Genomic DNA, 26,703 nt, shown 5'->3' with positions numbered 1-26,703 from the left:
CAAATAACCCACTCATTCCACGTTTCTACCCCCTCCCCTTCCTTCCCCTCCCTCTGGCTCTCCTTCTTGTACTCCACTGATCTACCTTATGTTTTTATGAGATCCAATCTCCTTTCCTGTCACCTTTCCCTTATTTTGCTTTAGCTTCCACATATGAGAGAAAGCATTCAATTATTTTATTTTTTGAGTCTGACTTAATCCACTTAGCAAGATTTTCTTCATTTCCACCCATTTGCCAGCAAATACCACTATTTCATTCTTCTTTATGGCTGAGCAATATTCTATTGTGTATGTATATATATCACACTTTCTTTATCCATTTATCTGTTGAAGGGCACATAGGTTGGTTCCATGGCTTGGCTATTGTGAATTGTGCTGCTATAAACACGATGTGGCTATATCACTATAGTGTGCTGATTTTAGATCTTTGGGGTATATATTGAGGAGAGGGATAGCTGGGTCATATGGCGGTTCCATTCCTAGTTTCCTGAGGAGTCTCTAACCTGCTTTCCAGAGTGGTGGCACTAACGTTCAGTCCAACCAGCAGTGTATGAGTGCACCTTTCCCCCACTTCCTCACCCACATTCCTTATTGTTTGGATTCTTGATTTTTGCTGGTCTACCTGGAGTGAGATGGCATCTCAGTGCAGTTCTGACTTGCATTTCCCTGATTGCTAGAGATGCTTAATATTTTTTCAGATATTTGTTGGCCATTTGTGTTTCTTCTTTTGGGAAATTTCTATTTAGTTCTTGGGGCCATTTACTAATTGAGTTATTTGTTTTAATTCTACGCTCTTTATAAGAATATCAGTCATGCTAGAAAGGGGGCCCACCTGACACCGGTGTGACCTCATCTTCTCAATCGCATCTGCAATGATGTCATTTCCAAGCAGGGTTATGTTTTCAGGTCCTGGGAATTAGGACTTCAACCCATGAATTTTGAGGGCACCCCACAGCAGAGCCCTTGGGAGACCCCTGTTGGTCTCCTGGCCTGTGAATGAAGATAGGCTGGGACTAACTACTCAGAGTCCTTGGTGGCTTGGTGTGCGTGGCTCAGGAGTACTGTGGCTCAGAGGATGTCAACTCCACCTGTCATCATTCTGTCTCATAGCAATGTGAGTGGAAGTGGAGAGGCAGGCAGGCAGGGCACACAGGTAATGAATGGCTCCTCCCTGGGAGCACTGGGGACACCCAGTGGGTCCTCTTTCTGTAAGGGCCAAAAGGTAAACCATTTCCACTCTGACCCTACAATTGTCACAGACCAGCCTCCGACAGCATGGAGATAGGTGGATTCACCTGTTTAAAACAATACAATTTATAAAAACAGGCGCAAGCCCGAACTGGCCTGCAGGCTGGAGCTTGGTGACCCATTTTATGCTCTATTACGTTGTGTGACAGAGAGAGGACCTGCACATGGGGCAATGCTGGCAGCAGGTAACCTGGGTGAAGAAGGGCTGAGCAGGTGTATTTTGAGCCATTCATGCAAATTTCCTGTAAGGGTGAAATTAACCTCCTTCCCTCTGAAAACCTGACAGAGACTTAAATAAAACAACGAAACAAGTAAAGTGATACCCGAGTGTTTGTGGAAGAAATGAGGCGTCACTCTGCCATGGTAGGTATCTGGACAGAGTTTCCAGAAGACTTTTGAGGTCAATCTTACAGGAGGAGGAGTTGGCTTAGAGCCACAGGCAGGTCCAGTGGGAGCCAGAGACACCAGCCTCTAGCATACTGCAGACAGTGGTGGCCGGCCCTGTCCTGCGAGCACATGTCATGCTTCCGTCACAGGCACCTGGACTGGCCTGGCAGTCCTCACAGTGCTACCCACCCTCACCCCTTCCAGCAGAGGAATGACCGCTCTGTCTCCTGGCTAATGTGGTAGGTGGAACTCTGGTGGTCGGAGTTTCCTCCCCCTACATAGTCCCTGGATTGGGAACATGGCAGATCTTTCCCCTGTGCCTAGGCTAGATTGTGTGTCACAGTTGACTTCAAAATAGGGAGGAGATTGTCCAGGGGGTCTGACGATTGTCCAGGATGTGATGAAGTGAAGGACTTTGAGATGGAATTTTCTGGCCGGGCCCTAAAAATGGGAGAGGAGGAGGTGAGGGTTGCAGGATCAGGGTGAGGGCGCCACGTGCACTTGCACTGTGAGAGGGCGGTGGGGCCTGGCACCCAGGGCTGGTGCTCTTGGAGATGTGAATGGTCCTCGGGTGACAAGGCGTGTGGCCTTCTCCTCAAACATCGCACCAGGCTCTCTGGCCTCCCCGCCTCCTTGCTCCCTGGAAGCTACCTCAGCAACCCCTCACCTCCACACAGCACCTCCTCTTCATATCTTAGGCTCTGCCCTAGGATCAGGATGGGGCAGGCCTCATGTCGACCCTTGAAGTCACTTCTTACTCCTTTGATGAGCATGTGTCATGCATCAGGGGCTTTCCAGGTCATAAGAACCACTGGAGGCACTTTTCATAGACATTCTACCTCCTTCCGAGGGCCTCAGGGATCTTGACGGAACCCTTATTTGAAAAGGTGTCCTAGGTAATTCTTATGGCCTGACAGATTGGGAAACACTGATATAAAGATGAGCAACACAAGGTCTCCTGAGGCGGCCATCTCTGGGTATTCACACCCTGGGGCGTGGAGTCCCCTCCCACACTGTGCCTGGCTGGACTGTGACGGAGGGAATGACGTGTGTCACTCCTGAGATCGGGGCATGGAGGGCACACAGCTTCCATCCTGCACACACTTCCTCAGGCCCCTTACAACCTTCCACTGAGTGTCTGGGATTATCTCTAGACATTTTTATTATGAAAAAAATCATCAGCCTCCTTCATACACTTACATTTATTTGTTCATAAATTACATGCCATAATATATACCATATCATATACCCATTGCCAGACATGCTCGGAATTAATACATGCTAGATAAGAATTAAACGGAAGATGGATTTCCTTCCTTTTAGTGGTTTTCTTGCTTCTTCTACTCCAGAGCTCAGGGGTTTAGCGTTGTGCTTTTTTTCAAAGTACGATTTGCCGGGTTGTGAGCTGGTCGGCATTGAGATCAGCGTGACCCCAGCTGTCACCTGTAAGCGCATTTCCCATGAATGTGTTCAGTTCACATGAGTCCCTCATTTCCCCTAGATCATGTTTGCTCTGATTCCATTTACTGAGATGTAATTCTAAGTCTGTTGGACAAAAAGTTAAGAGATTGCTGGTGTCTTGAATGTTTATTTTTATTTCCTGTTGCTAGCCATTTACTTTTATTATATTTGACAAAAGTAATAGCCCACAACAGATTGGATAATACAAAAGGAAAAAAATAAACCAATTGGTCCTTCCTCATGGAAGTCAGGAAGCTCTGGCTTAGACGGACCTGGTATCAGACAACCAATGATGCCTGGTGCTGGAGGGGCTGTCTGCTTCTGAGACCTCTCCTCATCTCTCTGGGAATTCTGACCTACTTAGAAGACACCCACCCCGGGCCAGGACTCTCCCAGCCGTGGATTCTCCTTCCTGCTGGCTTCTGGCCCCTCCACAACCACTGGACGCTGCTGACTGACAGCAAGGAACAGAGGGGCAAGGTATGGCTCTGTGATATCACCTGCATGTGACACCAGCCAGTCAGTCCATCCCAGAGCCAGCAGGGCCCCCAGTGCTGGCCCTCCAGTTCACCCCAGAGGCTTGACATACTCTGCAAAGACCACAGTGTCCTTCCTGATGGGAATGAGAGGGGACATCCCCCTGTGATAGGAGAGCCCGAACCCACTCCAGCTAAGGTGACTGAGGAGTGGGCTGGGCCTAGGTAACACCTTCTAAACTCAGGGAAACTCTCCTTTTGGAGCAAAGCCCAGACATGCACAAGGATAAGAGAAACCCTTCCCTGAGTCTCTGGTCCTCGGCCATCTGTATTCTCCAGGGGAGCCTGCCCAGCGAGCTCACAGGCACTGGTGTGTCACGCCGCCCTGCAGCTCTGGGAAGGATGTGAGAAATCACAGTTTTTCTTCTTTTTGGCCCAGTTGGATAATGTTGCTCCTGTACTGTCCCCACACTGAGCCTGGTGCCAATGTCTGGAAGATGCTGTGGCCTCTGCTTGGCTCTCCAGCTGCTGTCCAGGACACGACTCTTACCTAAGTAAAGCCAGTTATGACGTGTGAGCCCCAAGCCAAAGTGCTTTCCAGGCCTGCGTTGGGCTGAAGTCCACAGCTGGATCCCACCCCTGCAGAAACAGACCTGGCTGCAGCATCTGCCACAGGAGAAGTAGATTCAGGAGTGACCTTTCCCCAGAGCATGGCTCAGACCCCCTGTTCCTGTATCTGTCTCCCACAGGCAGGAACTGGCCTTGCTGTCCCTCTCTGATGGTCAGTTCTGCTGCCGTGGTCCTGCAAGTTTGCACAGGAATTTCCGCTGTCTGCCATTTCTTTCAGAAACCACACAGACATCCATTAACGTCAGCCCCACTGGGCTCCTCATTTCCAGGAACCTTCAGACCTGACAGAAGAGTCACAGCTAAAGATTTGAGGTAGATGTTTGAAATACCTGGTGTGGACATGGCTTTCTGTCTGGAGAGATGTGGACCTCAGCAGCCTGCTGTGACAGAGAGCAGCCTGAGAGAAGAGTGGCCAGAGCCAAGCCTCCCGCCTGGCTGCAGTCAGACTCAAAGCCAGCCGAGGGGGCAGGAGGCGGGCTCCTGGTCCTCTGCCCCTGCTCAGCCTCTCGGCCTCCCTCAGAATGCGTTTCCACGTTCAGGTCTTAAGAGTGGACGCAAGGTTGAATGCAATCGACACACAGTGGGGACCCCCTGCCTCCAGCTGTCCCTGGAAGACTGTGCCATAGGAATTCCGTGGTGGGTTCTGAGTTTGGCACAGAGCTTCTGGGCAGGCAGGACCCAAGGAGCTAAGGAGGGGATTGTAGTTCATACTCCGACGTGCCGAACGGTCAGAGTTCACATGGACTCTTCCAGGTTCTTCCTTCCATGCTGCAAGTGGAAAGGAGGCCTGAGCTGAGGAGTGTCAAGATTGCTCCCGGGGCCTCCCTCAGGTACAGAGGACAGGGCCAGAACTCTAGCCAGGCTTCAACTCAAAGGTCTTCTTTCCCACTCTCCCCTAGGCCACCCATAGCTTTGGTCAGTGGCTCTCCTTTCCTCCATAGTTAAGGAGGACTACAGGAAACTTCTGGAACCGAGGGAAGGAGTGGGCTGAGTCAGGAGGCAAGAGCTGTGCTCACAGGGGCTGGGCTGTGGGAGAGGGCAGAGCCCGTGAGTCCCCTGCCTGTGGTCCCTACGTCTCTCACAGCTCAAGCCTGTATTCAACAGGAAATGCCGAGGGAGCCACCGCCACCCCTTTTTCAAGCAAGGCTAAGTTAAGGGGTGTTGAGCTGCCTGGGAAGGTGTCCCTGGACTGTCCACTGGCTTGCAGACCACCAAAGGGCACCTGGGCACCCCGGGCCTTCGCACCGCAGACTGGATGTGACGGTGCTGCTCTTGCAAAGCACGTCCACTGCACTGGTTACTCTGCGGCTCCCTGGACCATGGGCTGAACTAACTTCCTTCCTTCCTTCCTTCCTTCCTTCCTTCCCTCCCTCCCTCCCCCCCTCCCTCCCTCCCTCCCCCCTCCCTCCCCCCTCCCCCCCTCCCTCCTTCCTTTTGTTTTCTGTTTTGTTGGTACTGGGGTGCTTACCCACTGAGCCATATCCCCAGCCATTATTTTTGTATTTTCATTTAAAGACAGGTTCTCACTGAGTTGCTAAGTGCCTTGCTAAGTTGCTAGGCTGGCTTTGAACTTGTGATCCTCCTGCCTCAGCCTCCCGAGCTCTGGGTTACAGGAGTGCGCCACTGTGCCCGGCTGTGGGCTGCACTTTCACTACTCGCCCGAGGCAGGTGACACAGAAGACTCACAAATGCAGGCTATGCAGACCAGGTTGATGACTTACAGATGGGCCTCGGGGGCCACAGAAGCCCAGGGCGAGCCACCCCCTAAGGCTCTGGAAGTTCGCCAGGACACATGGAGTCTCCTCCGCCTGTGTCCCAGAAAGCAGCACCCCTAGCGGCCTCTTCTGGAAGTGCCATGTTTGGGATGTGGTCTGTCCCCCAGGGGCCCATGGGTGGGCAGCTCCGTCCCCAGGGTGGCAGTGTTGGAAGGCCATGTGCAGTGTCTAGGAGGTGGGCCCTGATGGAGCTCCTTGGGTCACTGGGAGCTGCCCTTGGGAGGAGTGTGAATCTCGCAGGGGACCCCTAAGCTACTGTGTGAGTGAGTTGTCTGAGCACTCCCGACCCCTGAATGAATCGTTCTCAGGCTTCCTGGTTTTTGGTATGTTTCCTGCCCTTTCACTGTTCCTACCTGATGCCATCTCTGTTAGGTCCTCATCACAGGGAACCAATGGAGCTGCCTAATCTGGGACTTTCACTCTTGGAATCTGTGAGCTAAGTAGATCTATTTTGTTTATGAGTCATGAGTTATTTATAAGTTTATGAAGTTACCTGGCCTCAGGAATTTCATTAAAGTAATGAAAAACAAAACAAAACAAAACAAAACAAAAAAACACCCCAAAACATACACACACAAAACCTACAGGAGGGACTGAAACAGACAGAAGCTGCCTCTGGCCCAGACCACAGTCACTCCTGAGAACGTCCAGGGAGAAGGGTGGGTGCCGTCCAGGGCCACCGGGAGAACTAAACGGAAGAAAAGGGTTGTTCTCTGCATGGTCCTCGCCCTTTCCCACCCCAGACTGTTACAAGCCGTGGCTTTACTATGTGGACGGACTTTATATTTCATTATGTCGTATTTCTAGAAATTCAAATGGAGTCCAACACAGCAGACTCCCTGTAAGGGACTGTTAATGATAGAGAGCTTGTCCTTGGCACCTGTGGCATTTTGGGGTAGGTGACTCAGGGGCTGTCCTGTGTATAATAAGAGAGCATCCCTGTCCCACACCTGAGGGCTGCCAGCACCACCGCTGGTTCTGATAAACAAAGATGTCTGCAGACATTGTCAAATGTCCTGTGGGGAGAGGAACTGCCCCTGGCTGAGGACAAACACCTGACTGTGGGCTACGTGTCAGAGGGGCTCTATCCAGACAATCTTAATCTCATCTTCACAATAAGCACACGCGGTTGTCATGTGCAGGTGAAGATACAGGAGCACAAAGGGTCAGGTCACCGGTTCAAAGGGAGAGCTGGGTGTGAAGCAGGCCTGTGGGATTTTCTGTGTACCCAGGAGACAGAACAGCAACTGGCACAGGTGTTCGAGGGCCCTACACTTGCTGTCTCTGTAATCACCATTCTTATTTCAGATCTTTCCCAGTTCACAGAAAGGCTGAAGCATGAATGTGTGTTTTAAGCACTGATTTCTATTTTTCTTCCTAGACCTACTCAATGAAACGTTCATGATTTGACTGAACACTTTCTCCAGTGTCATTATAGAAATGCATTAAAAACTGGATATATTTTCATGCAGAATGCCGACTGGGCTCCCTCTGGTGTTGGCTATGATCATATTTGACTTTACAGGAGCTCATGTGTGACCACATTTCAAGTTAATAAGGAATTTGCTCTTTGTCGAGAGACAGTTTAAAAAGTTCAACTGCATTGTTACATTATTCCAATTTTACAAATATTCTTTTATGGATCTAACATAACTTACGTTTTATAATGCTAGAAAATTCTAGTCTCTGATGAAAAGAAATGAAAATTAGCATCATAATGTGAAGAGCTGCTCTATACAACTAGGCACATCTTCACTGGAAAAACACTGAATCCCACGAGGGCAAAATAAAGCAGAAATCCTCTCTACGTTTTCCAAGGGTCTTCTGATACAGCCATCTGGAAGAGCAGTTTTATGATATGCAAAACAGTTATAAATCTTGCATCTTTTTTGACCCAATCATCCTGCATCTAGGAGTTTAGGCCAGCACTTCAGAAGGAGACACAATCTGTACACATATGCTCATTGTGGCACTGAAATACTGTGAGCAGCCTGGCTAGTGCAGAGTGGCAGTAAGGCATGCTCAACTTCATTGTGACACCGCCCCTCTAGTGTGGTAGTGAATCAGGGGGATGCTGGAGTCAGACCTTCTGGGCTGAAATGCACGACTCCAACGCTGTAACCACAGTGAGTTGATTATCCTCATCTGTAAAACAGGCGTCATGGTGGCACCTGTCTGTGTGAGTCCATTCTGCATGACTATGATGAAATGGCCAAGGCAGTGACTTTTCGAAGTAAAGAGGTTTGTCTGGGTTCATGGTTCTGGAGGTCCAAGGCTGAGGGGTCACAGATGCTGATTGTCTTCTTGCTGGTGGGGTCTGAGGTGGTGTGGGCATCACATGGTAAGAGTCAGGGACCACATGGGGATGTCTCCTCTGGTCACTATCCCTGTTTTTATGAAGCCACAAATATTTAATCACGAGGGTCCACCCTGAGGACTTTATCTGATCACAATCATCTCCCCAAAGTCCCCCTTCCAAACACAGTAGTCAGATTGAGTATTCACCTAATACTTCCCAATGGGGATTAAATTTCCACACACAACTCCTTGGGTACACATTAACCATACCCAAATCATAGCACTACCCTTGGGGTTATTTTGAAGATTATGCAAAATCAAGTGCAGTATATACTTAGAACAATATGTGATGCAAAGTAATTGTTCAATGTATGTCTTTTGATGGACTATTATATAGTTATTGAAAATAATAATTATAAAACAGGTGCAATCAGAAAAAAAACATCTAATGATATTATGCCTTAAAACAAATCAAAATGTTAAAATAGAAAAGGCTTTTTATGCATAAAGGCTGGTGGAAAACATACACAAATAAAAGTAAACCCGTAAAGATGATAGTCATTAACAGTTTTCCCTGTGAATTTTATATATTGCTATTATATTTATAAAATACTAAAAAGTAAGAAATTGGAAACAGAATAAAAACATACTTATTAATGAGTTTGGCCATCTATTGATTGCTGTCTTCTCTTTTAGGCACTGCGACAGGCTACACAATTAAGACACTATGAAAATCTTCATAGTTTACCAAAAGAAACGGGCATAAAAATCAACAACTTCCGTAGAATATGTGAGATGCTCTAAGTGGTTCTTTAGGGTGCAGCCAGGTCACAAAGTTGGTACTCCTAAATGACCCCAAGATGGGGGAAATGGTCAAGGAACTCTTCACAGATGATGCATGAACATAATCTTGGGTGACCTAAAGAAACGAACGAATTGAAGATACATTCCAGGGGATGATCTGACTGTGAAAGACACAGGTGAATTACACCAAATGGGCTCAAGGAGCCCCAAGGAAGTGGATAGGTTGACACCATGGGAAAGAGCCCAGGGGCTGGATGGGACAGCAGGAGAAGTTATGCAAGCAGAGCTTTGCCCTGAAGGCTAGTGGTAACAGCTCAGAGATGTTAAGGAGAGGACTGGGGAACCAAGCTGGGGGTAGCAGTAGATCTGAGGATGAGGGGCTATGGGTGAGGAGCCTGGGCTGTGTGAGGACAGGGCCCCTTCTGATGTGTTCAGCCCCATCCCGCCAACACCAGGAGTAAGCACCAAGGCCAGGGAATGCTGCAGGAGAGGGGATCGCTATCTTGTCGGCCTTTGTTTCAGCATTATTTATTTATCACAGTGGGATTTGACTTCGCCTGCAACTTAGCGTGTTCTGTGTTCTTCGAGCTTCCGGAACAAATCACCTTCTTCTGAGCTTGGAGTGAAGGAAGCAGGCTCACAAGTCTCCTTGGGACAGTTAAGCACATGGATGGCAGTCACCCAGGGAAATGACATGGAGTGAAATAAGCATTATCACGTGAGTAGACAGGAGTTGCCCCTCAGAACAGGAAAACATTTTGGCCAAAACATATCAGAAAAATTAAATGGTGCTATGAATAAGAAAATTTTAAGTTAGGAAGTAGTAAAAAGGCCGTCTAAGCTAAAGATAGGGAAAAAAGACACCACAGATTGGCAGTTGGTACTCGGAACAGTTTTAGAGTAGTTGAGGCAAAGATGCAATGTAAATTTAAATAACTGAGAAAATGTATTCCAGTCTCTTATCAGTTATGCCAGTATCTTCACTAGATTTATGAATGAATCTTGTGATGAATCTAATTCCGATCTGAAGATTATTTTGCAGGTGAACAGCATCCCATCATGGTAGGTTCCTGCTCAGAAGGTGTGAGCCGGCTGGGAAGTAAAAAGTCTGAAATAACAAGAAATACAGACAGCCAGAAATTAGACAAAAAAGGGGAGCACTGATAGGCCTCCAGTCCTGAGAGGAGCAGGAACTGAACAACTGAAAATGGCCCAGATTCTTGATTTAAGGGGCAGTAGTACGTCAAAGGCAGGGGTAAGGCTTCAGTGGGAGGAGTCTTGGTTGGTGCTGGCTCCTCTGTGTGGCAGGGCTCTTACAAGAAACAGGTTGATTGGCATTTTGGCAAGCTACGCCTATCTCCCAGAGGCGGTGTGGCTCCAGCAGGTCACTCCTTCTCCATGCTGTGCTGAACTTGTGATGGAGCTGGGTAGGAAGCCACATGAATCCCGTGTGCTCAAACAGCAAGGTTGCTCTTGGGAGTGGCTTCAACATCGTTTTAGTTCATGCACAGTTCACAGATGGCTTCCTGCACATCCCTCTTCTTTATTTTTTGAATGCAAATGTGACAATTACTTCGAGTTTCTGGATCCTTGTTCTGAGGGTATGGAAACCTATTATCCTGATATAAAAAGAATTAGTAGCAAACATATCATTCCAATAATATACCATGCAGAATGTTTCAATATATTTCCAGGATTAAAGCCAATTAATCCATGAAATATTTTATCAGCTGGGGATGCAGAGTCCATGAGATTGATCCTGATTTTCTGAGTATCCTGGGTGTTATGTTGTATCTCCATAAGGTCGAAGCTATTATTATCATTATGCCAAAAGCCCCTTAGATGACTTTTAATTTTTTCCAAATCTCATTGGGAAGGATGATATTTGGCTGCAGTAACACAGACATACTTAAGTCAGCATGGCATTTAAGCCTTTGTCTAAATTTGAGAGTGGGAGACTCACTATGGACATTTGTAATGGAAATTTGAAATTTAGTTTCAATCTTTTTATTAATACTTACCTGATTGTACAGGGCTTTGGAAGTATTTTTAGCCAAATTGTTAAATAAAATAAGCTTAGTTAGATTATATTTCCACAGTGGAAAGCTAACACACACCGGGTGTCTCTTGGTCTGATGATGTCCTCTGAGAGCTTCGCTGAAGTCCGGACTCAGCTCTATGTTTGAAAAGAGGTTGACGTAGGAATGTGAAGATCTTGTCATTTCAAGTAATTTGTATCTGAACTCAACAGTTCGGCCAACCACGGCCAACTGGTAGACAGGAGAAACTGTATTAACTGAATGCCCTATATTTGGCATTATTTAGAATTTATGGGGGGGGTCACTGTTTCATCATAAGGTTTACAAGAAATTAATGGGCTGTAGGTGAGATCCAGTTGAAGGAACTGGGAGGTCACTGAGAGCTGGGCATTTTGTGTGCCCAGCCTCTCCGTCCAGCCCCTGTACTTCATGATAGGCATGAGGCCAGCAGCTTCTTGTGGCAGACCCTCTGCCATGGTGACCTACCTTCCCTCAGGCCCAAAGGAATGGAGCCAGCTGACCAGGGACTGAAGCCTTGGCAACCTTGGGCCAGATGAATCCTTCTTCCTGTGAGCTGTTTCTTAGTTATTTGTCACAGTGGTGAAAAAGTAACACTCCTCTTCCAGCGACTTTGAAATGTATATCATTACAAACTATACTTAACCGTTTACCTTCACTTGTGCATCTTATTTATCTCTACTCATTACTAACACTTTACATTCTAATTTACCATGACATTCCTTTTCTTCTTTCATTATTTCCTGCTTTTCATTGGATTTGTTGAGATTTTTTATTACTCAATTTTTTCTACATTAATTTTAACACTGCATATCATAAAATTCATATACCCAAATCAACATATCCTAATCAGCATGCCTACCCTTCAGAAACGATTCAAATATATTAGAATTCTTTATTTTGAAATAGCCTTTCATCTAAAATTACTATCTAGTTTTTTTGTTGTTTGTTCACTGATTCTTAAAATTACTGTTGTTTTTTGCTCACTGATTTTTAATGCCATCACAAATACATTATTCTTTACAGATAGTATATTTATATTTTTACCTCTTTATAGTATTCTTTTATCTCAACCTTCTGAATCAATCTATTTCAATATACATCCTTCAGTAGTAATTCTTTCAGGATGCATCTGAGAAGTAAGTCTTTGTCCAAAAATGGCTGCACGTACTAAAAATAGTTTATCTGGACATATAATTTTAAATTGAGAATTATTGTTGCCTCAGTACTTTGAAGATGTTATTCCATTGTCCTGTGATTTCCATGGTTGATACTCCATGGTTTGTGGAGAAGGCAAAACTTTACCTCTATCTTCTTAAAATTTTCCATTGGTACTGTGAATTAACTGACATGATAGATCAACAGGAAGGAAGCTTACAAATTTCACATGGTATGAGAGTCATCATAAGAAAATGAAGATCCAAAGACACACAGTTCAGCACTTGGATTGATCATAACAGTCAATTATGAAATGTGATAAGCGTTTGACAACTTTCTTCTCAATTTCTTGTCCATAGTGCATAAACAGATCAACTATTGTGCCTTTTTATCAGTAAAACTGTTGAATTATCCCACATTTCTTAATTTCAAAAAAACTGACAGGCCTTGTCATCTTCTGGCCCCTAAAACTGGCAGTAGTATTTCACTATTCACATATAATGGCTTATTTTGACTCATCTTGTATTTTCATCCTATTGTGTGAAGCCCAGGTATCAAATATTCGGATGCTCCTTTAGACATGCACATGTACCAGTGCCAAAGTTTAACTTGCTTCACTTTTACCATATTGAAAAAGAATCCTTTTCTAGAATGTACTTAAGCCATAGGACCTGTCAGACTGCTGTAATGTAGGACTGCCCAGTTAGACCAGAAGGAACGAGTCTACTTCTAATTCAATCAGTAATATATACGCATTAATTCACGTAGACAAAGTTGAGTCGCTTTTGCTCCCTACCTGGGAAACGACTGTCAACGCGAAAGGAAAAACTGGCTTTTGTAGCCACTAACTTTACTGTTAAAATTAGTACACATTTCACACTAACAGCTGCTAAAGCCTTTCGACTTCATTTTGTAATACGCATTTTCACCATTCTTGACTACTGGTGCTTAAAAGTGGAATTACACGACTTCAGACAGAAAGTTGTAATTTGTGCACAGCCCTCTTATGAAATTGTGGGTGGCCCTGAAAAGAGCCTTTTTTGTAACTTCTCCAGGATTTACGTCATTTGGAATTTTTTCAGTTGGAGATTACTTGCTTGGAATCTTGTGGTGACGATTTTCAGTCTTCTTGGGCAGCAGTACGGCCTGGATATTGGGCAGGACGCCGCCCTGCGCGATGGTCACGCCACCCAGCAACTTATTAAGCTCCTCATCGTTGCGGATGGCCAGCTGCAGGTGGCGCGGGATGATGCGCGTCTTCTTGTTGTCACGGGCTGCGTTGCCAGCCAGCTCCAGGATCTCGGCCGTCAGGTACTCGAGCACCGCTGCCAGGTAGACGGGCGCGCCGGCCCCGACCCGCTCGGCATAGTTGCCCTTGCGCAGAAGGCGGTGGATTCGGCCCACAGGAAACTGCAGTCCCGCTCTATAAGAGCGAGTCCTTGCCTTAGCGCGCGCCTTGCCGCCCTGCTTGCCACGTCCAGACATCTCTGCAGAAAGGGTCTGCTGCCAACGAAGAATACGCCCCAAACCCGGTCTATTTATAGTCTAATGACAGGTTGTGATCGCCACCTGATTGGCTATGACTGCAGAGCCAATCAGAAAGTCTTACTGGAGACCTTCATTTGCATACTCGCCACTGCTGTCGTCCAATCAGATAGTGTTTGCCCTTACGTCATTCAAGCTTTGTGCCTATAAATACCACTCTTCCCAGCCTCAAGTGGCATTGTCGTTTTTGGCTTCTCCTGGGAGCCGTTGTCTTTGAGCTGTTAACGTTGTAGAGCTATTTACTAGCGATGCCGGAGTTGTCTTGTAAAGGTACTACGATATCCAAGAAGGGCTTCAAGAAAGCTGTCACGAAGACTCAGAAGAAGGAGGGAAAGAAGCGCAAAAGATGCCGCAAAGAGAGCTACTCCATTTACATCTACAAGGTGCTGAAGCAGGTGCACCCTGACACAGGCATCTCCTCGAAGGCCATGAGCATCATGAATTCTTTCGTCACTGACATATTTGAACGGATAGCTGGTGAGGCCTCGCGCCTGGCGCACTACAACAAGCGCTCGACCATCACGTCCCGGGAGATCCAGACCGCAGTGCGCCTGCTGCTGCCCGGGGAACTGGCCAAGCACGCCGTGTCTGAGGGCACCAAGGCTGTCACCAAATACACCAGTTCCAAGTAAATTTATTTCATAAGCTTGCCTCCAACCCAAAGGCTCTTTTAAGAGCCACCTAAATTTTCTAAAGAAAGAGCTGTGTGCTTCTCCTGTCAGCCGTAATTCTTTGGCATTTGGCACCAGTAGGTTGGTTTTGTGTACTCCTGTTAACTAAACATTGTTCAGTGGTCCGAAGTTTCCTTTTAGCACATGAATCTAGAAGCTTTTCAAAGGCAGTTGTCCTCTAAGGTTTTTTGGTAGTCAACATGTAGATTCCATGTTAGGCTTTGGTAGTTCTTAGCTAGTACACATTCCCATAGTTCAATCAAAACAAGGTCTGAATAGATTTTATGGCCTTGGTCAATTTGTTTGGTAATTAAATCTAGTTATCCTCTAGGCATTGGGACTCTGCAGCCTAAAGCTCAGGTTTCTTGTCTAGATGTCCTTTATTAAGACGCTTCAAGTTTTGTTGACTTTGAAATATGGAGGTTTGCCATTCCTCTAGGGCACTTCATTCTGGAATAATATCTAACTACAATTAGTTGGCAGTTAATTTTAACTGAATTTTCTCTTCATACCTAATAGAAATTATGGTATGATCTTAGTATTTGTTTTGGTAGAGCTATTAAAAATGGTGTTTTTATGTCCTGTTACCAGATCACTACTCTTCAAAAGCAGATAAAGTGATGAGACATTGAATTCAACTCTTAAAAAGGTATTAACTGGAAACAATACAATTTTTAAATTGCTATATTCTGGAAACTTGCTGGTTGGAACTCTCAATTTGATGATGTTTTTCTTTCATTTAAAAATACTTAGACTATGCATAAGATTTTGTTTTTTACATGAAAAAGCTTTAGTTTCATTTGATAGTATATCTGAATGTACAGGAAAAAAATCCAAAATAAAATGCCCTGTACTTCTATGCAAAGCTAGGTTCCTGCAGAGCCTTCTTTGACTAGGAGTCCTCCAAGGTGGCAGACAGGGTTCTGTGCCAGTATAGCTCCAGCTGCCCCATCACACTCTGAGAAACAGCAGATACTATCCCCAAATCCCTGTCAACTTTGTGACCACTCCTAACAGGCTACTCTAATTACCCAAGGATGGTTTTTAGGATTATTTGGGCAAAAGGTAAAAAGGTAACTAGGAAAAGCATCTCTTCAGAGGAAACCTGACATAGCCTTTATCTCCAATATATTTTGGCTACAAGTAAGAGGAAATGCCAGTTGATTTGGCTGAGGCACTACACAGGACACCAAGTCAGAGAAGTTTCCCCCAGAAGGATGATGGAAGCCCTTCTCCAGCCTTGCATTCTTGCCTCTGCCCTTTTCCACAACTGGACTTGACTCTGATGCTGGTCTGCAAGTATTCATGTAAATAGGACAAAGTAAAGGCAGGGAGAGATTGTTTCACTTGTGTCCAACTGAAAGCAAAGAGCATTCCCAGAGGTCACCCTCTAGGTCCATTCATTCAATCCAGTGCCAGGTGCTGCCAGAGCCATCTGCCTGCCTCTAGGGTACCATGTAATGGGGAAGCAATCATTTACCTTCATATAAACTTGGCATTTTAAAAACTTAAGTAAAGTTCTAAGTATTTTTTATTATTACAAATAAGGCATTTCCCTATTAATATCTTGTAATGTTTTGTTTTATATGAAAGATTGCCTTCTGTGCATTAGTAAATTCTACTATGTCACTGAATTAACTTATTTTCATATTAGTTTTCTAGTAGATGTTGCATTTTACATGTTTGCAATATTATCTGAAAATAGTAAACATTTTATTGCCTCCTTTTAATTAGTTAAATTTCTAATTTCTTTCTCTTGTCTGATTTTAGTGGCTTGCACCTTTACAACAATATGAAATAGTGACAAGCACACATTCTTGCCAAAGATTCTTCTGTCATCATTCTGATTAAATATATGTTGTATTGAGGAACAATCATTCTGTCTGATTTATTGAGTTTTATATCAAGAATGGATGTTGAGTTTTGCTAAATGCCTTTTCAGTATCTCTGGAGATGATCATACATTTTCATTTTTAGGTAGATGATGGTGAGTTATTTTAATGCACTTTCTAAATTGAGTTATCCTTGCATTCCTGCTAAAAACCCTGCTTAGACATCATATTTAATACATTTAATGTTATGCCGACTGTTTGCAATGTATTATTTATATTTCACCACCAAAACAGAGGTATTCTCTATTTTTCTTTTTTGTGAGCAATATATTCAGCTTTTGCAGTAAAATTTTATTCCATTTATAAAATTAATATGGAAGATTGTTGTCTTATTTATACTTTGGTGTTGTTTGAACAGTATTGGAATTCTCTTTTCTTAAAAACTTTGGTAAAATTCCATTTTGAATGAATTGGTATTCGATGCCCTTTTTTTGTGTGTGAGAGAGTTCTTAGTTTTCTTTTTTTTAAATTTTTTTTTAGTTGTAGATGGATACAATATCTTTATTTATTTATTTTTATGTGGTGCTGAGGATTGAACCCAGTGCCTCATGCATGCGAGACATGCGTTCTACCACTAAGCTACAACCCCAGCCCAATTTTTTTTGTTGTTTGTTTTGTCTTTATTCTGATTTGTTATATGCATTAAAATTCATATTACACTTATAGAACACAATTTTTCATATCTCTGGTTGCATACAAAGTATAGTCACACCATTCATGTCTTCATACCTGTACTTAGGGTAATGATGTCCATCTCATTCCACCATCTTTTCTACACCCATGCCTCCTCCTTTCCTCTCCCTCCCATTTGCCCTGTCTAGAGTTCATCTAATCCTCCCATGCTCCCCCCCACATTCTCCATTATGAATCTAACTTCTTTTATCAGAGAAAACATTCAGCATTTGGTTTTTTGGGATTGGCTAACTTAGCATTATATGAAATTATTGTTTCGATATGCTAACAATATGGAATAAACTTCGATAAATAAAAACTTAGTTTTTTTTCCAGAAAAATCATCTAAAAATAGTCCCTTAGACATAAGCAAATTCTTCACTATTGATTGTTGTCACCACTGTGTTTTCTGTAGCACAACTCCTGCATTATCTTATTTTGTATGTGCTTTCTCATTTACACAAACCACACTAAGTAACGATTCACCCTTTATTTTATTTATTTCATTTGTTACTTATTTATTTATTAGTACCGGGGATTGAACCCAGGGATGCTTTACCACTGAGTCTCATCCCCAGCCTCTTTTATTATTTTTTTTTTATTTTGAAACAGGGTCTTACTAAGATGCTGAGGATGGCCTTGAGCTTGGGATTCTACTGCCTCATCCTCCTGAGTCTCTGGGATTATGTGCCATGATGCTTGGTTCCTTTATTTCATTTAAACAATGTATTTCTTGTAGCTTTGCATTTATTAAGTTTTACTTTTTTATTTTCTCATAACTATTGTTATTGCTTTTCTCACTATTTATTATTTCTGCTTTGCTGGTTCATTTTTTTTTTTTTTTATTTCCCTAACTTCTTAAGTGTATGCTTACTTAACAGAGGCAGTCCTTACACTGCATGGTGTTGATAGAAATGGATTTCAGTTACCAGTGGTTAGCTCAATAACTCCAGTTGCTAAACAACCCAGTTCAAATTTCATTTACTATGGTTTTCAATAGTAATCACATAAACTAGAAACTTCACTGCTAGCTCTTCAATCCCATACACAAACAGCATACAAATCATGATTGGTGACAATTGTGTCACCACTTTTAAAGTTTGTCATTGACTTATGTTGTTTGGTTTATGCACAGACAGGAAGCATGTTATTTGGGGATTTGTTCTAGAAGCAGGAGCAATTGTGGCTTTATTTACCTATCTGTAGACTGTGATTTTTGCATTGTCACTTCAAAGAACATAATTGGTACCAATCAGCTGAGGGCTGGGAAAAGTGCCTATTTAGAAGTATAAAGTCTGAAATCGCCACAAAAATCACTATAATGCCTTTGAACTCAGAAAAAGAGAAATATCACCCTCTAAGGGAAACTTCCTGGTCTCATCTTACAAGAGACCATCAGTTATACTGGACAAGGGAAACCCCAAGGAGAGGGACCAGAGGGGACCAAACCACATCAATCAAGTCTTCATTGTCCCACTGTGAAGGTAGCGCTGCTGGCCCTTCAGTGTGGAGTTACTTGTAGAAAACTGACTGCAGTGTGGGGCTTCCCTTTTCCAAAAAGGTTTTTAAAAATTGTGTTTCCTTTTCCTCCATTCTTCAAACATTTGCTCGTTGAATGTTATATGTGTGTGTGTAAAAAAATATATATAAAGGAGTTCCTTAGTATCATGGGGTTTACTTTCTTGTATAGTGAAAGGTAATGTAAAAAGGCATTTATGGATGAAGGAAATATGACACAGAAAATTTAGAGCAGAATTCTTTCTATTAGGAGACCAAGGAAGGCTTTGCATTTTCTAAAATATGAGATGAGATCACACTGAAATGTGAGATGAGATCACACTGAAATTTGGAGAAAGTCCTAAATCCAATGATGGGTATCTTTACCCATCAAAGGAGAACACTTGACACAAAGATACCAAGAAGATAGTTACATAGTGGGGCGTGGCAAACAGAAATTGTAGAATGTAACAATAAGCCACAGGAAGCTAAGGATCCCCAGTCGCCACCACAGTGAGGAAGGAAGCATGGCAAAGGGTCTTCCTGGACAGTCTCCAGCTGAAACAAACTCTGTTGTCATTTTTTTTTTTTTTTACTTTTGGCTTTTATAACAGTGAAAGAATATATTTCAATTGTTTTAAGCTACAAATTTGTGGTTATTGTGCACTTGGAATGTGCTAACCTCAGCTGAGATGTGCCTTAACTATAAAATAATAGATTTCAAAGACTTACTTTAAAAAATGTAAATCATAATTTTTATCTTGATTACATGTTGAAATTATGACTTTTGGAATGTAACAAACTGTTTGATTAAAATTAATTACATCCGTTTCTTTTTTGCTACTTTTTGGCTATTGGAAAGTTTAAAGTTATATATGTGGCCAGTATAAGACAGGTTTGCTTTATATTTCTATTGGACCTTTTGAAATTAAAAATATACACTCAGTTTAAAGTGTTAAGAAACTGAGGACTGGACACAGAACGTGGCTCAGTGGTAGAGCACTTGCCTTGCATGTATGAGGCACTAGGTTCAATTCTCAGCACCACATATAAATGAATGAATAAAATAAAAGTCCATCAACAACTAAAAAAATTGAAAATCATGTATCTAACAAAGGACATGTACTCCAATATATAAATACTCAACAATAATAAAGTAACCACACAGTTAAGTACAAAGGATTCAGAAGGACACCTTAACAAATAAGAATGTAAAAAGAAGCTCAACATAATTTTTTTAAATTAAGGAAACAAAAACAATGAGATACACTTGTACACCTAACAGAATGACGAAAATCTGTAACACGTTTAAAAATTATAACAAAGATATGGTGCAAGAAGGACCCACATTCCTTGCTAGGGGGAATGTAGAAGGGGGCAGCAACTTTGGAAGACAGTTTGGCAGTTTCTCACACAGCTATACATTGACCATATGACCCAGAAATCATGTCTTTAGTGTTTACCAAGCTAACTTGTAAACACATTCTCAAAATTCTGCATATAAATAAATATAACTTATAGTAGCTAAAAGATCTCTTCAATAACTAAATGGAGGGCTAGGGTTGTAAGTCTGTAGAGTGCTTGTCTGGCAAGCCTGAGGCCCTGGTTTCAATCCCCAGCAATGGGGGTGAGGGGCTGGGGGGTTGTGAATTGAAAAACAAAACATAGTATTTTTAATCAATAAAAATGAGCAATTACTCATCATATAAGTGAATTGTAAATCCATGTTGCTGATTGAAACAGACTAAAAAATTACATTTCAATTCTTGAAGTGACATGGATGTGACAGGTATGCAGATGTATTGTTTTCCAGGGTTTTATTGTGGCACCTGGGCACTTGATTATAGATGATGCTCCTCTTTTATACAATGTAAATTCAGATACTCCATTGTCACCTCCTTGATGGTTACTCCAGTACTCCTGCTGGAGCTGTTTCTCAGGGCATTTTTTTCTACGAATATATTGTATATTTAACATCAACTAAGGTTTTCAAAAATGGTGGAAAAACACAGTCCGAATTTCAAGAGGCAATAAAACATTTAATCAAATTGAAGATTCCAGCTACACCCCAGTTTTCTGGAAGTACTAATATTTAGATCCTTCCTTTTTAAGGTAGTCCATGTCAGTGTGTGTTATCTTTTCCCCCTCTTAATGCTCATCTGCTCTGGGAGGAGGATGTAGATCATGATGACAGAGTAGATCTTGCACGCAAAGTCCTGACCTGAATATTGGACATTTTAATTTCTTGTAAACCTTATGATGAAACAGTGACCCCCCATAAATTCTAAATAATGCCAAATATAGGGCATTCAGTTAATACAGTTTCTCCTGTCTACCAGTTGGCCGTGGTTGGCCGAACTGTTGAGTTCAGATACAAATTACTTGAAATGACAAGATCTTCACATTCCTACGTCAACCTCTTTTCAAACATAGAGCTGAGTCCGGACTTCAGCGAAGCTCTCAGAGGACATCATCAGACCAAGAGACGCCCGGGCTGTGGGCCTCAAGAGCCAGCAGCCCAACCCAAGCAGGAAGAAAACCAGCCTCGACGCTCGCATGCCCAACTTGCCGGAAGTCCACAGCTCCAGGCTCTCCCGGCTCAGAAGATTGGCACAGCGGGACAACCTAGAAAAAGGAGCTGTTGGCCCATGGGGCCCACCTGTAGCAACACCCAAGGTGGAACTGGGGTTATATTTGGAGGCCTTCTCTACATCGTTTTCCTTGGAGTTTCAATGAAACCATGGCGCAAAGCCCACTCAGAGCACGCTGCTAGGTGAACCACTAAGACTAGTCACCTTACATTAGATGTAAACGTGAGCTTGTCCAACCCAGCAAGCATACTTCCTGCATGCCACACAGGCCCCCAAACCCGGTAAGTGATCAGCGTGCAGCCCATTAGAAATTGTAGGTGGCTCTGAAAAGAGCCTTTGGTTTGTGGCATTCATCTGGCAGCTGGTCAAGCTCGCTTGGCGCTGGTGTACTTGGTGGCGACCTTGGTTTTCCTCGGGCCCCGAGTGCTTGGCCAGCTCAGGAGGCAGCAGCAGGCGCATGGCCGTCTGGATCTCCCGGGATGTGATGGTCGAGCGCTTGTTGTAGTGCGCCAGGCGCGACGCCTCGCCCGCGATGCGCTCCAAGATGTCCTTGACGAACGTATTCACGGAGCCCCCTGCCTCAGAAGAGACACCTGCATCTGGGTGACCCTGCTTCGGCACCTCGTAGTTGTAACCAGCACTCTTGGTGGCATCTCCTGCGCTTTCCCCACCGCCCTCCTTCTTCTGACTTCTAGAAGCAGCTTTCTTACAGCCCTTTTCAGAAGTGGCGGCGCTCCTCGGAGCAAGCCCTGGCAAGGCCAGAGCTCGGTGGCAAAGCAAATTGGAAGAAAGCAGCACCCACTTGTGAGAGCGGTATTTATAGGCACAGAGCTCAAATGGCGTCCTCTGTATCTGCCGTGTGATTGGATATTGCCATGTATGTAAATAAGGAGACCCCTTTCAGTTCTCTGATTGGTTAAACACCAGGCAGCAGTCAGAACCGGCCCAAGCCACCCCCAGACTATAAATAGGCTGGGAGCCTGTCTTAACGGAAGCCGTTTCCGTTATAACAGATGGCTCCTGAGTTTTGCGGTGATGCGGAATGCAGGTGACCGGCCGTGTTGGCCCCGTGGTGGGTTTGCTGGCCCTCACAAGTGAAGCTCTGCTGGAGGCATGGGCGCACAGGCGCACCTGACAGCCAGACCCTGGAGCTGTCCTGCAACGTGGTGTGAAAGGATGCTGAGCCCAAGGGGCGGATGGGGCGACCATATATAATCCTGGGGGTGTCCTGCCCAACCTTGGAGTTGGGCTGCTGTCCACATGTTTGGCAGCTGCCACAGCGAAGTTCAGTGTGGTTTAACACCACAAGCTGCCAAGCTGGCAGGCCCGGGGAGTGACAGGAACACCCAGAAGGAAAATAAACTCAAAGTCTAAACCGACACATCTCACTCAATTTCCGAGTCATAATTTCAGTCTAACTCTATCCCTTTCTTTTTCTCCTATTATCTCTCTTCCTCCCTCCCTCTGGTACTAGGGATGGGACCCAGAGCTTCCCACATGCAAGGGAAGTACTGTTTCACTGAGCCACACTCAGACCTTTGTGTGTTGAGATATAATTTGACTAAATTATGGACTGGCTAAATTGCTGAGAGCGGCTTTGAACCTGAGACTCTCCTGTCTCAGCCACTGGAATTACAGACATGTCCCAATGTGCCCAGTTAGAATTTTCAGCATTGAGTGGCTAAAAGTCCTGAGTAATTGTTAAAGAAAGCTGTTGTATCACTTTACTATTGAAATGGCATGAGGATTTTTAAATATAACCTACATACCAAGTAATAAACCAAAAGGGATAGAGTTGGTTAGATTGAATGATTGGATTCTGGTAGTAATACTTTAATCTACCCCCAAGTAGATAAACTCAAAGTCTAAACCGACATACATCTCACTCAATTTCTGATAAAGACCTCGGTTTACGATAGGATTAGAAAGAGCAGTACCATCTGTCTCACCAACAATATGTTCAATTGACTACAACTACTACAAATTAGGACTGCGAAGAACTTGTTTCTGTGGCTGGGGCAGCTGGAGATGTTGTGAGTAGTGCTCTGTGGAGTCCAAAGTGGACTTCCCATTGTGGGTGGAACTGTTCCTGTGCCTACTTCAGGAATGTGGTCAGTCCAGCAATAGGACAGGACGTGGTTGTGCCAACCTACCCAGGTCCTAAGAAAAAAGTGAAAATATGAAATATTGTCTGAGGACTTGGGGGTAGATTAAAGTATTACTACCAGAATCCAATCATTCAATCTAACCAACTCTATCCCTTTTGGTTTATTACTTGGTATGTAGGTTATATTTAAAAATCCTCATGCCATTTCAATAGTAAAGTGATACAACAGCTTTCTTTAACAATTACTCAGGACTTTTAGCCACTCAATGCTGAAAATTCTAACTGGGCACATTGGGACATGTCTGTAATTCCAGTGGCTGAGACAGGAGAGTCTCAGGTTCAAAGCCGCTCTCAGCAATTTAGCCAGTCCATAATTTAGTCAAATTATATCTCAACACACAAAGGTCTGAGTGTGGCTCAGTGAAACAGTACTTCCCTTGCATGTGGGAAGCTCTGGGTCCCATCCCTAGTACCAGAGGGAGGGAGGAAGAGAGATAATAGGAGAAAAAGAAAGGGATAGAGTTAGACTGAAATTATGACTCGGAAATTGAGTGAGATGTGTCGGTTTAGACTTTGAGTTTATTTTCCTTCTGGGTGTTCCTGTCACTCCCCGGGCCTGCCAGCTTGGCAGCTTGTGGTGTTAAACCACACTGAACTTCGCTGTGGCAGCTGCCAAACATGTGGACAGCAGCCCAACTCCAAGGTTGGGCAGGACACCCCCAGGATTATATATGGTCGCCCCATCCGCCCCTTGGGCTCAGCATCCTTTCACACCACGTTGCAGGACAGCTCCAGGGTCTGGCTGTCAGGTGCGCCTGTGCGCCCATGCCTCCAGCAGAGCTTCACTTGTGAGGGCCAGCAAACCCACCACGGGGCCAACACGGCCGGTCACCTGCATTCCGCATCACCGCAAAACTCAGGAGCCATCTGTTATAACGGAAACGGCTTCCGTTAAGACAGGCTCCCAGCCTATTTATAGTCTGGGGGTGGCTTGGGCCGGTTCTGACTGCTGCCTGGTGTTTAACCAATCAGAGAACTGAAAGGGGTCTCCTTATTTACATACATGGCAATATCCAATCACACGGCAGATACAGAGGACGCCATTTGAGCTCTGTGCCTATAAATACCGCTCTCACAAGTGGGTGCTGCTCTCTTCCAATTTGCTTTGCCACCGAGCTCTGGCCTTGCCAGGGCTTGCTCCGAGGAGCGCCGCCACTTCTGAAAAGGGCTGTAAGAAAGCTGCTTCTAGAAGTCAGAAGAAGGAGGGCGGTGGGGAAAGCGCAGGAGATGCCACCAAGAGTGCTGGTTACAACTACGAGGTGCCGAAGCAGGGTCACCCAGATGCAGGTGTCTCTTCTGAGGCAGGGGGCTCCGTGAATACGTTCGTCAAGGACATCTTGGAGCGCATCGCGGGCGAGGCGTCGCGCCTGGCGCACTACAACAAGCGCTCGACCATCACATCCCGGGAGATCCAGACGGCCGTGCGCCTGCTGCTGCCTCCTGAGCTGGCCAAGCACTCGGGGCCCGAGGAAAACCAAGGTCGCCACCAAGTACACCAGCGCCAAGCGAGCTTGACCAGCTGCCAGATGAATGCCACAAACCAAAGGCTCTTTTCAGAGCCACCTACAATTTCTAATGGGCTGCACGCTGATCACTTACCGGGTTTGGGGGCCTGTGTGGCATGCAGGAAGTATGCTTGCTGGGTTGGACAAGCTCACGTTTACATCTAATGTAAGGTGACTAGTCTTAGTGGTTCACCTAGCAGCGTGCTCTGAGTGGGCTTTGCGCCATGGTTTCATTGAAACTCCAAGGAAAACGATGTAGAGAAGGCCTCCAAATATAACCCCAGTTCCACCTTGGGTGTTGCTACAGGTGGGCCCCATGGGCCAACAGCTCCTTTTTCTAGGTTGTCCCGCTGTGCCAATCTTCTGAGCCGGGACAGCCTGGAGCTGTGGACTTCCGGCAAGTTGGGCATGCGAGCGTCGAGGCTGGTTTTCTTCCTCCTTGGGTTGGGCTGCTGGCTCTTGAGGCCCACAGCCCGGGCGTCTCTTGGTCTGATGATGTCCTCTGAGAGCTTCGCTGAAGTCCGGACTCAGCTCTATGTTTGAAAAGAGGTTGACGTAGGAATGTGAAGATCTTGTCATTTCAAGTAATTTGTATCTGAACTCAACAGTTCGGCCAACCACGGCCAACTGGTAGACAGGAGAAACTGTATTAACTGAATGCCCTATATTTGGCATTATTTAGAATTTATGGGGGGTCACTGTTTCATCATAAGGTTTACAAGAAATTAAAATGTCCAATATTCAGGTCAGGACTTTGCGTGCAAGATCTACTCTGTCATCATGATCTACATCCTCCTCCCAGAGCAGATGAGCATTAAGGGGGGAAAAAGATAACACACACTGACATGGACTACCTTAAAAAGGAAGGATCTAAATATTAGTACTTCCAGAAAACTGGGGTGTAGCTGGAATCTTCAGTTTGATTAAATGTTTTATTGCCTCTTGAAATTCAGACTGTGTGAACCTATATGTTGGCTCCATAGTTTGCACACCTACTCCCAAGGGTCCCTTCTCCCTGGAGTCCACCCAGAGAGTACTCCAATCCCAGGAAGCACACCTCCCCTAATGAATTTCCAGTGCCTTCTGGATAAAACTTGTAAGCTGGCTGGGTAGGATAAAATTTTAAAGTACCCATGTTCATTTTCACACAGCAGACAAAAAGGTAAACTGAAGCTGAAAAACAGTAAAATGGATCTATTAGAGCATGGCTGGCAGTTCCAAGGAAAAATCCAGGGAGTCCCTGGCATTCCTGAACTCTTCCCCACTCACCTCTAATTCAAGCTGGGCTTCCGGAGAATGAGCTGAGCTAGTAGAGGAGCATCTCTGATCTTCTGCAGGCTTCCCTCCTGTTTTCTTGTTATTTTTCTCTGAAGTTCATCAAAATCATTTACTTCCGAGGCCATTCTACACTGCAGAAGCCAAGGCCTAACACAGATTCCACAAAAGCTAATATTCTGCGCTGTCAACCCAAGTCACCAATGTGTGGCCTCTCAGGAGGAGCCTAATTCTATAGTTTGATGGCAGCTACAGAGTTGTGTTCTCCAATTACATTTTCCAACCTAATTTGGGAGTGCCTATAACACAATTATTTTTTACTGACATAAACTTTAAAGTTTTTACAGGAGAATGTTCTTTCCTGTGAAAGCAAGGACCTACCATGATATGTAAACTAGAAATCTGTCTACTGACTCACGGAGATAAAATTTTCTCTTGCCCCAAAAGCTAGGTGATTAAAAAAAAAAACTGAACCCTTCCTATAAAATTAACTGCTGACTTGTGAATAGTTTAGTTTTAGATTCAAATGAATGCTCTTTTTGTTTCCCAGAAAGGTTCAAGCTATGTTGTGTACCAAAAAGTGGTCTCAGTTTT

At 44.5% G+C, this 26,703-nt stretch overlaps 2 protein-coding genes and 2 pseudogenes across 2 annotated transcripts; 2 read left to right on the top strand and 2 right to left on the bottom strand.

Moving 5' to 3' along the window:
- Positions 1–13,383: 13,383 nt before the first annotated feature.
- LOC124097935 (histone H2A type 1-A) lies at positions 13,384–13,782 on the bottom strand. Its single transcript, XM_046452524.1, has one exon. It carries the CDS (start codon positions 13,777–13,779, stop codon positions 13,384–13,386), a length of 396 nt encoding a protein of 131 aa, XP_046308480.1. The 5' UTR covers positions 13,780–13,782.
- A 305-nt stretch (positions 13,783–14,087) lies between these two features.
- LOC124097819 (histone H2B type 1-A) lies at positions 14,088–14,471 on the top strand. The gene has a single exon (XM_046452388.1). The coding sequence runs from the start codon at positions 14,088–14,090 to the stop codon at positions 14,469–14,471; it is 384 nt and encodes a 127-aa protein (XP_046308344.1).
- Positions 14,472–21,527: 7,056 nt separating this feature from the next.
- Positions 21,528–22,424, bottom strand: LOC124097833 (histone H2B-like; annotated as a pseudogene).
- Positions 22,425–23,947: 1,523 nt separating this feature from the next.
- Positions 23,948–24,844, top strand: LOC124097832 (histone H2B-like; annotated as a pseudogene).
- Positions 24,845–26,703: the final 1,859 nt, after the last annotated feature.

The sequence above is a fragment of the Marmota monax genome, unplaced genomic scaffold (assembly GCF_021218885.2).
Source record: "Marmota monax isolate L192 unplaced genomic scaffold, Marmota_monax_Labrador192_F-V1.1 WCK01_AAM20220418_F8-fsc00141, whole genome shotgun sequence".
Lineage (NCBI taxonomy): Eukaryota > Metazoa > Chordata > Mammalia > Rodentia > Sciuridae > Marmota > Marmota monax.
Note: the sequence above shows the minus strand (reverse complement) of the source record. Positions and strands in the feature narration are given on the sequence as shown.

Excerpts from the sequence above, each read along its gene's own strand:
- LOC124097935 (XM_046452524.1), bottom strand. The coding sequence starts at position 13,779 with ATGTCTGGACGTGGCAAGCAGGGCGGCAAGGCGCGCGCTAAGGCAAGG.
- LOC124097819 (XM_046452388.1), top strand. The coding sequence starts at position 14,088 with ATGCCGGAGTTGTCTTGTAAAGGTACTACGATATCCAAGAAGGGCTTC.